This window comes from Chaetura pelagica, unplaced genomic scaffold, assembly GCF_000747805.2.
Source record: "Chaetura pelagica isolate M959 unplaced genomic scaffold, ChaPel_1.0 scaffold1645, whole genome shotgun sequence".
Taxonomy (NCBI): Eukaryota; Metazoa; Chordata; class Aves; order Apodiformes; family Apodidae; genus Chaetura; species Chaetura pelagica.
The window spans coordinates 14638-28570 of record NW_009953244.1 but is presented as its reverse complement, the minus strand read 5'-3'; the positions used below and the strand labels follow the sequence as shown (position 1 = coordinate 28570).

At 35.2% G+C, this 13933-nt stretch overlaps 1 protein-coding gene across 1 annotated transcript in view; it reads right to left on the bottom strand.

Annotated features, from left to right (window-relative positions):
• Window positions 1-13933, bottom strand: part of LOC104388937 (tetratricopeptide repeat protein 27-like) — a gene marked incomplete at both ends in the record, with an annotated part of 57107 nt that overhangs the window by 31565 nt on the left and 11609 nt on the right. Inside the window, 3 exons of the mRNA XM_009997868.1 lie at window positions 3259-3423; window positions 7414-7516; window positions 10091-10231. Coding sequence (XP_009996170.1) covers window positions 3259-3423; window positions 7414-7516; window positions 10091-10231 — 409 coding nt within the window. The remainder of the gene's footprint in view (window positions 1-3258; window positions 3424-7413; window positions 7517-10090; window positions 10232-13933) is intronic.

The window sequence follows — 13933 nt, the reverse complement described above, 5'->3', positions numbered from 1 at the left end:
CTGTTCTTCCTCTATTAGCAACCTGTTTGCAAGCTGCAATCAGAAAAATCAAAGAACAACTTCAGAATGGTAACTTAACAGAATCTTAACCAGAGCCAAAATGGAGCTAAAAATTACTCAAATTGTTGAAGTTTCCTTAATAATTGTTACTACAATACAACGCTCAGATAATGTGAACTGTGAAAGTCAAATAACAGAAATGGACAACTGAATGTTAATTTACTGTTGCTTTTGAAGAACCAATGAAGATCAAGAAAAATTCTTCATTTCATCACCATCTTGAAAATTTTTCAAGATATGAAATCTTTGAGGTAAAGATGACTGACTGCTCATGTGATAAAGGCCTGATGATGAGACCATTGTCAGTAAGAATCACTTGGCACAGGCACTGAAATAGCAGTCACTGTCTTTTCTTCCTGGAGATGGAAAGAGCAGCAGGGAAACCAGAAATTAAACTGATTTATCCTTTTCTGTCAAGTACCTCTTTTAATGGGAAAGTTCTGCATTAAGAGCTTACAAAGAAATAAAAAAGTTTCTAAAAATAGCACCTTGAAATTGCAAGGGACACTCCAGAGAAGACAGAGACATACAGAAATAAATACTGGGTAAATTATTCATACTAATTTTATGTGGCAGCACTCAATTCCAAATTTTAATAATATTGAAAATAATTATGCTGTAATTAACTTCCTATTATGCCTTATTGCTTAAACAGCTGAATAAAACACTTGCAAAGTTATGCTGCTTACCAGTACATTTTCTTCTACCACCAGAAACTGTGATTTACTTAAGCACGCACACATCCCTCATTTATTTATTTATTTTTATAAACTAAATAATTCCTTGCTATTACAGGGACATTACATAACCATTTTTATTTGGAAAAAATATATATCACATTTAAGCGGGGGGAAAAAATTGCTTGCTTTATACCACCATATATCCTCACTAAAGAGAGGGAATCTACACAGAGACTTTACTTTTTGTCCCATATTAAAAGTTCCCAGGGGTGCATTACTGAGCATACAAACAATAAGCAGACAATATGGAGATCTTGGAGTTCAGCAGTATTCAACCTCCACATCTGTTGACTTTAATTTTTTTTATTACCATCCTTCATTTATATGCAAGAAGGACCACTCTTCTCCCACTGGAAAATGTTTTGTGGAATTATTGATGGTTGTGACTCACTGCAAGGGACATAAGGATGCTTTTTATATATGATGAATACAGAACAAACCTGGATTAATGTGACTTTAAAAAAGTACATAAGCCAAAACAAGTATGATTTATTCACTGATTTCCAGAATAACTTTGGAAAATATTGGTTCTAAATTCTCTCTTTTAACAGCAGCATACATTTCCATGTCCTAATAAAATGTTCAACTAGCAAGGATTACAACCATTAAAGAATATAAACCTCTTAGAATCCTTTCCTAAAAAAGAAATTCCTTCCAAAAGCCTTATAAATGTCTTTGCTAGAGGTTGAATTTTTTATTCAAAGTCTTTTCTGATGATGTAACATTCCTTCCATTTAGCCCAAACATGCATGTCAAATGAACTTGTCTCGAATGTCAACAACTCCCACATGTTCAGTTCAGTTGCCTTCAGGTTAGACATCCTTCATAACTATTCTAATAGATTTATGGAGACAAACCACAGAACTTGTAGGAGTTTCACAACATTTTTCCAAGAGACTATATCACCACAATATCTCTCTGGGACTTAGCTCTTGGTAAATTAATAAAAAATACAAGTAATTCCACTGCATCCAAAGCTGCTTCTCCCTCTCCTCCTTCAAAAAAGAGGTTTCTTACTAAGGTTAGATTCAAGAAATTATTCATAAAAAATGTTAAAAGATCTCCTTTAAAGGCAAAAAAAAATCCAACATGTAGCTATGAATAGCCACCTGCCACTTTAATTTTACTTGTTCTTAGTTAATTACATTTTTATAGCTTGAATATCATCACGGGCACTGATGTTTTCCAGAAAACACATGAAAAATCTACGTTTATTTAAAAAAAAACTACCTCATAATATCAAGTCTGTAGTACAGACCACACATGGAGTGTGTCACATGAGAAGTACATGTGCATCAGGAAGAGGGTAGGATCATGTGAAATACATTAAATTTCTTCAAACAAGTATATGGAAATTACTCCTGTGTAGCAGATATCATTAAATACAATCATAGTTATGCAAAAACACTATGCCACTATATTTTCATTACAGATTTTGCAAAGTAAACTTTTAAAACCTTTGAAGAAATTAGCATGAAGTTCCACAAATATTGTTTGGTTTTCTGGGGTTTTTTTGTGTGAGATTTTTTGGGGTTTGTTTGCTTGTTTTCTGTCTTTTTTAAATTAAAATATTAAATTGACTCAGGGTATTAACAGGGGCAGCTGCAGCTCCTACGTATGAAGGAACAGCGAGCTTTGTGACATAGTGGTGTAATAGATAAGGAGATTGCAAGTTTCAGCTCCTTAGTGCTTTCCACAAATAAGTCTTTAAAAAAGTTAGACTCTTGCATTTGTACTCAGGCCAATCAAAAGTTCTCACACAGAAAATGTGTCCATTTTATGTCACTTTGATTACATAGCAGGACCAGCTAGATCTAACAGTCCCATGTCTATACATGTAACTCAAATGGAGTTGCAAGTACAGCAATCTCATCTGCCAGACTCCAAAGAATAGGTTTTGAAAGGATGATTATAAAGTCTTCATAGTGATTGAACCCTTGATATTTCTGTTCATCCGAAATTTGACTTCTCTCCTTACTTCCTGTGATAACAGCAGTCCTGGAAGTAACCTTAAAATGCTATTTACGTGGAATAAGCTAGTGGCTTAAAAGGTGAAAGACAAATCAAACTGCAGATGTCTTTATAAGTGCCTCCAAAGAAACAAAAAATATTAATCATAACACTGACTAGTTTCAGGAGTCCCATAAAAGAGGCAACTAGACCTACAATTTTATATGAAACACGAGAAGGAAGGATCATAATACCACAGCTGCTCAGACACCCATATTAGAGATTATATGGTACCTAAGATGGCACGTGTCTCTTCTTTTTTCCAAGCTATCATAATTCTTAGCAGAAAAATAATTCTTACCAGGTAAAAGTCAAGATTTTTCAAAACACAGTTCTTTTTACTTAGATATGTAAGAAAAAAATTAAAAATAAAAAAAAAAATCCCAATAAGCCATAGGTTAGTTTGACCCAACCAGCCATCCTCATACACTGTACAAGCAAAACTTACCTGTAAGATTAATCTGCAGTTTCGTTATGTCTTTAGCTGTATTGAAACATTGTTTAGCTTTTTTATAGTCGTAGTAATACAAAAATGTATAGGCACATTCAAGATGAAACTGAACTGCTAAGTGCCAGCTTTCACCACCTGTAAACAAAGCTTCTGCTTCTGTCACTGCAAATGACAAAAAAAAAAAAAAAAAAAAAAAAAAAAAAAAAAAAAAAAAGAGCAGCTATCAGGTTGCATTTCAGGGGAATGATATTTTTAAAATACATTTAAAATGCAAGGAGGGAAAGTCTGTTATGCTTAAAACAGAACTGTTGCTCTTTATACCTCCACACAATTAAAACTCCACAGTTGGTGTATTTAACGCATTTTTCAACTTTTATATCTAAGGATTACTACTAGAAAAAAACCAGAAGCTTAAGATTGGCTTATATTTTACAGTAAAACTGAATCAGGACATATTACTTTTGCAGGAAATTAACCAGTCTAATGTCTCGAAGCTGCTAAAGGACATAGGAACTCAGAACACAGAATATTGAAATAATTCCCTTCCCCCTTAAGTAGCAGACTTCAAATGAGAATGTGTCACCAGCGGAATAAGCACTGAATGGGGACTTGGGACTCTTTAGGGGTTTTTGGTTAGTTGGTTTTCTGCATGTGTGTTTTTGGTTTTCGTTTTGGTTTTTTTCTGGAGGGGTTTGTTTTTGGTTTTTTGTAACTACTGGTTTGCTGAGTGATAAAGATCATGTTCTCCATCTGAATAGGAGAAAACACCTCTGTAAATAAATCTGAAATCTTTAGGAAAGAACACGGTATTTTTTTCATCCATCACAGAAGCATTTGTATTTCTTACACATTTAAATTCTATCTATCAAATACAGTAAGTGACAATAGAATATTCTTGCCTAGTAAAATACAGACCGCTAAGCTTAAAACAATTCGAGTTAGTTATTCTTACATGGAAGTAGGTTTTGCTTTGGGCTTTATTTCTTTATTTTGTCAGAAAATATTTAATTTCGGTAATGTATACACTTCATTAAGAAACAATATGAGGTTTTAATGGTTTTGTCCTATTAACGATTTAACACACTTTCTCTTTAAAAAAGGAGAATAATGCCCACAGGACCATAAAGCATCTGCCTTTCTAACATAAGCTTTGCTTTTTCTTTTTTTTTTGTAAAAAGAGTGTGTATGTGGGGGTGGAATCAGTAAAGGATTTAGGACATCTGCTATCTTCACCTGCTTTTCACGTTCTGTACATACACAATGCCACTTTAATGGTTTCCCAAAAGACAAAAATCCTATTTACATAAGGGAAAAATAAAATGGGGGTTTCTATTAAGTATTATTAAAAGCACTCAAAAATGCATTGAGGGTTTTATAAAATAACATGGATTTGTATTGGCTTTTCAGCATAGTCTGAGCCATTTTTGTCAGTGCAATGAAGCCTGCAATATACTGAATGTGCAGGTACCCATGTGGAAACTGCACAAAAATGCAGCTCTCCAATTAAATTATTTTTATTCAATTTCAAAGGAAAAAAAATCAGGTTACTGTCTATAATCATACATTCCTGATTTTCCATAGCTAATGAATTTCAATGATCTGAATATAAAATTACCTGTACTAAAGCCATATATGAACCAAAATGATACATTTACCACTTCTTCTATAAATATCACTTCCTTACAGTGCTAATCCCAAAACTGCCTAAGTTCAGGCATTTGAGACTTTTGACACCTTAAGGAACCTTTGTGGAAAGCTTCTCATCACTACTAGTATTGACGTAGCTCCACAGAAGTACCAATGCCCTAAACTTGAGACGCCCCACTGGGATCCCATACCATGCTTGGCACAGGGCCACATGGATGGAAAACTTCACTGAGCCCTGGAGAACAGCTGCCTCAGAACAGCAGGGGATCACTGCAGCTGTTCTCTCTGTTCAGGTGATAATATTGACTTTACACTTGAGAACAATGTGTTTTAAACAGGAAAGATATTTTCTGTGGAATTTGAAGGTCTTTCTCTCTAGTAATTCAGATATATGGAGGTGGGTTTTTCAAACCCTAATCAAAGACTGCTTAAAAAGTTTATTATTTATTTCATAGAATACTAAGGTATTTGTTTGAAATACCAGATGGCTTTAATTAGAAAGTAAATAAACTGTTAGATGCAGCAGGCAACAAAACTGCCTGGAAAAACTCAGTATAGATTCACAGGTACATCACATCATCATCTCTGAAAACCATTTCCAGGACTCTCAAACCAGGTCACTGAGAATCTCTGTATTTATTTAGTATCTGTGAATATGCAGCAGCATCCTCTACACAGGGCTGCACAAACTACTGTATCTCTACCCACTATCATCTAGCTGAATAATTGTAATTAATTTTATAATTCTGTTTCTTTTTTATTTCAAGTTTCAAGGTATTTCTAAGAAGAAAAAGTAACAGTCACATAAATATGCTACAAATTTCTCTATTAGAAGAAGTACTGTTCAACCTAACTCACAGATATGATCCTTACTAGATTAAAACCAAGCAACAACTTTGTCTCAAAAAGCTTAACCCTAACCATCAAATAAATAAAATAATCCTCTCTGGAACTGTTAACCACCTCTATGCAACTTTGATTTAAAAATGTATATGAGAATTAGGTGTTAGATTAGCTACTACAACATATCTTGGAAGTCACATTTTAAGGACTTTTTCTTTTCTGTACAAGCATTTAAACAGGCTAAACTTGTAAGACTAGCCCATTAAGAAAACATGCATTTTTATAGTAAAACTCAATTTGCTATAATTTAATTTGAAAATTAAAAATGCAACTTAGATTTAATTCTTTGCGTCTGTTAAAGTTCAACCTCCATCTCCAGGTCCTAGCCTATAAATTAACTTGCCAACAAATTTATCATTATTTGCTTAAGTTACGCCTGTCAATTGCTTTCTACTATCTGCATCAAATCAGTAACTTGCCAAAAGCTAGAAATTTTAAAGTTACAAACTAAAGAATAAGCAGAATTTAATGGTAAGATTGCCATACCTGTGCAATATAACTCTACAAGCAAGTTCAAAAAAAGCAGACAAAAACCCCCAAAATAATAGTTTTCATCAATTGCAACAAAATCCTTTCCATTCCAGTCCTTTTAGCATCCAGTGACAGAATTAAGTCAGTTACTTCTTCACCGCAGAGGACCCAATAAAATAATCTGCTCCATTTCATTACTGCACTAGCATCTTTGTTACATAATTGGCAGAATTTCAAGAACCAAAACCCAGTTCCTATTTTACATATGATTTGTATGGCCTACACATGATTCAGATGAAAAAGCTCCATCAAGATACAGTAGAAGAGACTTGAAATGTTTGGCATTTAATATTGCCTTTGACAAATAAAACATACATGAAAACTCATCTCTAAACGCAATAGAAAAATTCTTAAATGTAAGTGGTTGGAAATTTCAGGTCTGTGAAATTAAACAAAGAATCTTCAGCCTACTAACTGGTGAGTGGTATATGTACATAAAAAGCTTGCCTCCTTTTTTCAGTTTTATCAGTTGCTGTAGCAAATGATATTGACAGTCTCTCTATGAGTTTATTCCTCTTAGAAAAAAAAAAAGCAAGCAATATAATTGACATTTTAACTTTCTATATTAAACTTTTGTAAACAGCAATATATATATTTACATAATTTAGTTGTAATGTTGTCTGTTTACCTATAATACAGAGAGGAAACAAATTTCAAAACTTAGATAAGGATATAGATAAAAGGAAAAAAGTAGTTTATCTTCCCCTTGAAGATGCAGAAGAACAAGGACTTTGCCTTTTCAAGCCCAAATGAGATCAGTTAAATAAATAATGAAAACACTACAGAATAGCTTGTGAGCTTGTGGATAAGTGAGGTTGAGATAAGTTAACAGTGTTAAGCACAGGGAAAGAAAGCCTTTGCCTATAATCACACATTCCCATTTTCATCTTGGAGGCCAGAAATATCATGTGCCATTCAAGTCCATGTGAATTTAAGTAAATTCTGTTCCCCCTCTACTCTTTGTAGTTACATAAGCATTGTGTTGCTAAAGTTGCGCCTACAAATTTCCCTCCCCCATAATATCTTACAACTGATGCTGCAGGCCAATAAACCAAGTAATTAGAAATATACCTTGTTTTATACAGGTCTGGGCAAGAGTAAATAGCTCAGGTGATCTCTCTTCCAACAACTGCTGGTGAATATTCAAACATCTTAGAGTCCACCAAGACAATGTCTGAAAGAAAATATGGATACTTCAAGTAAACAAGTATAGATCCTTTTTTAAAAATGAAAAAATATGTGGCTTTAAAATATAGATTTTGTAATCTATTCAAGTCTAATTTCTAAAAAAATATAAAGCCATCCAAAATAGGTCTTGTATATAAAACGTGAGTACTAACATAGCATAAAGATGAATATATTCAAGCCACTCTACAGTGCTCTACGAGTTTGATGGGCTTTTCTTCTGTTAATTTCTCTAAATGCTCTTTGAACTCTGCAAATCTTCAGGACCACAGTTTAGTAAGAAACTCTATGAACAGAAGATAAAAGAAGCACTTGTCTGCGCTTCTTCTGGAGCCGCTATTTGTTACTTTGATCTCGTACCTCCTAATTCTTGTAACAGAAAAAGACAAAAAAAAGAAGTTATTCCCTACTTATCCTATTTTATGTCACATTTATGATTTTAAAAGGTAACCAATAGTAGTATTTCCAGCCTGAAGAGTCCTAGACTCTTTGCTACTTTTTGTATGGAAGCAATTCAGTATTTCTGATCATCCAGTGTAGCCCTTCTATGTATTTTTTCCTGGTTTTATTTCTTGAGATGAAAGAGAACCAGAACTGCTAATAACACCTTATAATCACAATCAAAAATATTAATATTTGTGTGTGGAATTTCAGAAGGGAAAATACCTCACTGAACTAAGTAATCATTCTATAGAAGAGCTGAATCACAGCTCATCAAATACCTGATTTTAGAAGGCTGTGTACACAAAATGTAAGTTGTCCAGCATATTTTATCTGCCTCTAGCTGCAGCAGGTGGAAATGCATGGAAAAGCTAATCATTTTCTATGAAAGAGACATTGTTTGCTTGATTCTGAGAGGCACCTATCTTCTGAACCTTTCATACATGTATGTTTACATCAGACTGACCTAGATGGCTGTAAGTATTCAACCATAAATGTCTAAGCCAATCACATATAATTGATTGTAATGTCCCTAGAAAGGAAACATCAAAAAGAATAATAGCATCTACTTCAAAAAACAATGAAATATGACTTTCAGTAAGAAGCTGAACAGAGTAAAAGTACACAAACAACAGACTTTGTGAAAAACGTCAAATCCCAACATTTCATTGCTTATTTAGAAACCTAAAGGCAATTTAAATAAGAAGTTTCAAAATACTTCAGTTTAGCTTTATATAATGAATATTTCATTTTCCCACACAACTGAGTATCTAGCTTAATGGCCTGAGGCTTGCCACTCAGAAATATTAGAATCAGAGAGAACATATTTATAAAGTTTCAGGTAAATCAGCTGAGCTCTGTACAATATTCTATCAGAAATGTTAGTGTTTTGGGAGCCACATTAAGAATTCTGGGATTTTTAAGCATTTGATCCTCCAGGTACAACAGCATTTTTAAATAAAACAGGACTTCATTAATGCTTTGGTTAATATATTTCAGAGTACTTTACTCTGTTTTAAATTTATTTGCACTAATCTTTAAGAAGCAAAAGTTTTAAGAGACTTCCTTTGAATCAAGCTGAAATGAGAATGAATGGCAAGCTCTAATTCCTACATTGACCTGTTGATGAAAGTAGTGTTTATCAGTTATTTGCCTTTGAACTACAATACCAACTTGATGTAAGCACAAGTAATTCAACTTCCACTGGGTAGAAGGTGGCCCCCCATTATGTCAGACTGAGGGGAGGCAGCAAGGGAATTCTCTATAGCAGGTACGTTATCTTACTCCCTGACTGACCCAGGTGCTGAAATTCAACAGCACTCATCTGTGAATAACACAGAAAACAATGGAAAAGCCTGGCTTCCAGATATGCAGCAAAGCCAACATCTCCCACACAGTTCAATTCATCACTCATACAAAGACCCAGCTGGGAATGGATGTTCTCAGCCAAGCATAAAGAGGGACCATGTGGCATTTTGATCTCCAGCCAAATTCTGTTCAACTGGAATGCAATAAAGAGAAGCTGATGCTGTTAAAAGTCCCCCACTTCCAGAGACTCCTGCTGCTAAACTATAAAGAAAAGACAAAAACCTTCTCAAGAAAAGGTTCATTTTTTATTTTTTTTTTAAATGTACAAGCACAACAGACAATTAAGTTAGCATCCATATGAATACCCACAGAAGAGGTAGAAGACAGAGGACTTCCTTGGCATTTACAACTCATGGCTTATAACTCATACAGTAACATTTAACAGTATCCCAAAGCTTGTTAAAAAGTACTTAGTATATATATGCTGCAACATAAGACACTCCCCAGCACCTCCTCAAACAATGTCACAAAGTATGTCTCTTAAAAAGGTTGCTTTCTATTAAATTTTCTGTTTTTTCTAGGTAATGAAGACATCTTTCTTCTCTTTTAGTGAAGACAGTGAGTCAATAGCTAATCTTCAAAAAAAAGATACTTGTGTTTAATTGTAATTACTTTGTCTGAACTGTTTCTTGCCAGGGAAAAATCTGAGCTACAGAAAAAGAAATGGAAGTTATACCAATTCAATGAGGCATTAAGAACAAGAGAACCAAGTAATGTGTAGCTGGCAGTCATAATCATTAATCACATTTCTTACCTGAAGAGATGCAAGTTTGTTTCTTGAATTCACAAGGATTATCCTGGCTATAAGCAGCAAAACAGGATTAGAAGTCAAGGTATAGACTGATTCACCATCTAGTACCAGCATCTTCAGAATAGCTGCATGTAGCATTTTTGGCTGAAAGATGAAAAAAAAAAGACAAGTTTCATAGAACATAACTAAGCTTATAAACATATAGTGTAATATAGACTTGGGAAAAATAACTACTCATGCATTTAAGGAAAAACTCTGCTCAAAATATTAAAAAAATATTCATAATCTCTTGGAGTCTCAGCCTTTTACCAAGTCATGGTGAATTCTGTCTTGTTTCATTCTGTCCTGATACATATCAACATGATCTGAAAGACTGATTTCCTCCAACCTGAAATGTCCAGTCAACACTATCCCCAACCACATTTCAGTAATATAATCCTTCCTGTGATTTAAGGACAAAAGCTTCTAGTAAATCTAAATCCATGCCATTCAACTTGCAATTACAGGAAAAAAAAACCTAAAACAATTGCTAATCTCACAGCACTCAAATACACTAGATAATCCTCCAGTGATGTCACTGTGTGTTATATTCTTTCCCCAGAATGAGCTTCCTGTTGGAGTGGCATCAGGGCAGCAGCATTAGAGCCATTTTGCCCTTTGCAGAAGAAATAAAAACCTCTCTCTCCTTTGGATGCTTTCCTGGATGACATTCCATACAATAATTCTTTTAGTTAACGGGCTTGAGGTAGCTCTCCAGGGAATCTGTCTCTCATTGGTGACTGTCATCTGACAGTCACCTATTCTTCTCTCCCTTTTAAAGCAATGAAAGCATTCAAGCAGTTTTACTTCAGGCTCAGGGAGATGTCAGTTCATCAGTTTATTCCTGGTTCTCATATGGCAGGTTTCTTCTGCAAACTAGTAAAAGTAGGGCTTTTGTTTTCAGTAGTATGAAAGGGGAGATAAAAGAGAGTGGAAGGGGAAGAGAAGAAGAGAAAGTTAGATGAAAGCTTGCATTCAAGTCACTTGCCTGAGAATGATTCTTATTCAGCCCACACAACCAAGACAGAAGTTATTTGAATCACTTCAGCTTTTAAAACTAAACAAATAATGTAACTCTTTAGTTAGTTGAAAATCTTCTCAGTATCTTTACCAATAGGTTACATTGAAGACAGAAGTTGTTACACCACATCATTCCCCTAGTTCACTTTTTAATAACAGAGTAATCTTGAGCCTTTTTCCTGTTCTGCTGAGGTTTTTTTAGTTATCCTGCAATAACATTGAGAACACTCTTACTTTGTAGAGAAGTACTTGGGACTTGAAATTACTTAGTCAAAGAGGAATTCTTGCATGACATCACTGAAGTCATTTAATCCCACCATAGAAAATAAAGTTGACAATAGTCTGACAAACCACTTGAGAATAAATTTAAGAAACTGCCAGCTGGAAGTATACCAGATCCCTCCCACCCTTCTCATTCAGAAAGGACCAGCCTTACCAACACCACTACTTCAATTTTAAGAGGACAAGTCCTCAATTAGTATTTCAAAAGATTAATTTTAAAATACACACATATCATAGGACACAATGTAATTTTCAGTTTAATGTAAGCTTTTTTCCCTGTTTGCTCCTTTTTGATTATTTTTATAATCAACGTAGACCACAATTAAAATACGCAGTGAGAAAGCAAAGAAGCTATAAGGTTTCTTACAGAATTAGTTTCTAAATAATTTTTGCTATGCTATAGTAGTCTATACTTTTTTTTAAGCACTGTAGCAACCAATTAATCTCAAATTCACATTGCAAACCCTTTCACTGGAACTCAGTGAAAGTCCAGCTAATGTAACATTGCAAGGAATAAAATGAGGAAGACAGAAAAGAGAGATGATGACATGGCACAGCCTTGATTCCCTAAAACATTGTCAGAGTAAAAATAAACTTTGAGCTTGTCCTCCTGTGCTGAAACACTTAAATATTCAATGTTGAACCTATCTTATATGGCTCAAAAAATTCACATATCTCAAAATGGCCCCAACCCAAGTCTTGTTAACACAATGCTCCTGATTTAGCAAACCTGGGTTAGATGGTTGAGTCTTTCCATTTTTCACTAGACTTGCCATGAAAACATCATTATTTTATTCAGGAATAACCTTCTCAAAGCACAAAAACATACTAATTACTTCAGGAACACATGCTGAAAAATCTCTGAGGTAATAAACCAGTTTTGTTGGACATGAAAGTGGTTCTGTTCGACCACCTCTGGACTAAATACAGACAAATGAAGCTCAATTCACCATAAATATATATTTTTAAAATATCTGAAACACAGTTGGTTATGTATTCAACTTCCAAACAGTAACTTAATGGCTACTTTTAAGTAACTACTACTAAAGCCCTAAATCAACTGCAACCTGGGCAGTACTCTTGGCTGTTTCATTTCTCACAGTATTTCAAAAGCATTTCCCAGCATAACTGTTACCATCTTAGTAATGATGATGATAGAAAAAAGCTTCTGCCACTCACATTTAATAGCTCTGAGAACATGAGAACTTCAGTTTAGGGACTTCATGTTCTTTTCTTGCTAATGGTAGTGATGAGAGGCTAACCGAGCATTTGATATGCTTTTACTTTTCTATCAGGAGCTGCTCTGAACTGGCCTTCCTCAAAACTCATCATCTCTTTCTCAGTCTTGGGGATTCTTCCCCTAAGTCTTAAAAAGACAAGTGCAGACATACACAGAAGCAGAATCATAGAATCATAGAATCCTAGGGGTTGGAAGGGACCTCGAAAGATCATCTAGTCCAACCCCCCTGCCAGAGCAGGGTCACCTAGAGTACATCACACAGGAACTCATCCAGGTGGGTTTTGAATGTCTCCAGTGAAGGAGACTCCACAACCTCCCTGGGCAGCCTGTCCCAGGGCTCTGTCACTCTTACAAGGAAGAAGTTCTTCCTGAGATTCACCTTGAACCTCCTGTGCTCCAATTTGCACCCATTACCCCTTGTCCTATCACTGGTCATCACTGAGAAAAGCCTAACTCCATCTCCCTGACACTCACCCCTTACATATTTGTAAACATTGATGAGGTCACCCCTCAGTCTCCTTTTCTCCAAGCTAAAGAGACCCAGCTCCCTCAGCCTTTCCTCATAAGGGAGATGTTCCACTCCCTTCATCATCTTTGTAGCTCTGCGCTGGACTCTTTCAAGCAGTTCCCTGTCCTTCTTGAACTGAGGGGCAAGTCTAGGTATCCATGGATACTTTGCCTGGGAACCTGGTTGCTACTAATACTGGGTCCATGTCTCACACTTAGACCCAATACTTTCCTTCACTCTATTGAATTCTCACATAGAGATAAATCTGATGTATCCCTACAAAGACTGATCCTGCAGACTGTTATAGGTATCTAAACTGGCACAACATGAAGGTATTCTTTGCCTTTATGTGTTTGAACTCCTTGTCTGGTCCATGAGACATCAGAATGAATACTGACTTAGCTATGGCTATAACAACTATTGCCCTCCCATCAGAAGTGCATGGAGAGGAAAAATTATCCAGGGAGACAACCTAGTTGTTGACATTATCTGGAGCCATACAACCAGAGGTACAAGACCAGGACCATAGCTGTACTGTTGCCTATAAGTATCATCTTCAGACACATTAATCCCACAGGCACAGACTGTAGTACCCCTTGAAGAAGGCTAATTTATCATAATTTCTTTTACCACTGATACTCAAGGAAATCATGTGTAGAGAGTGGCCAAACAGGCAAATAGTGTCCCTCAGAACCATTTCAATAAAATTGCCCTGAGCTCATTCCTCAAGGTGTGTGAATCATTGCAAGAATTTCAT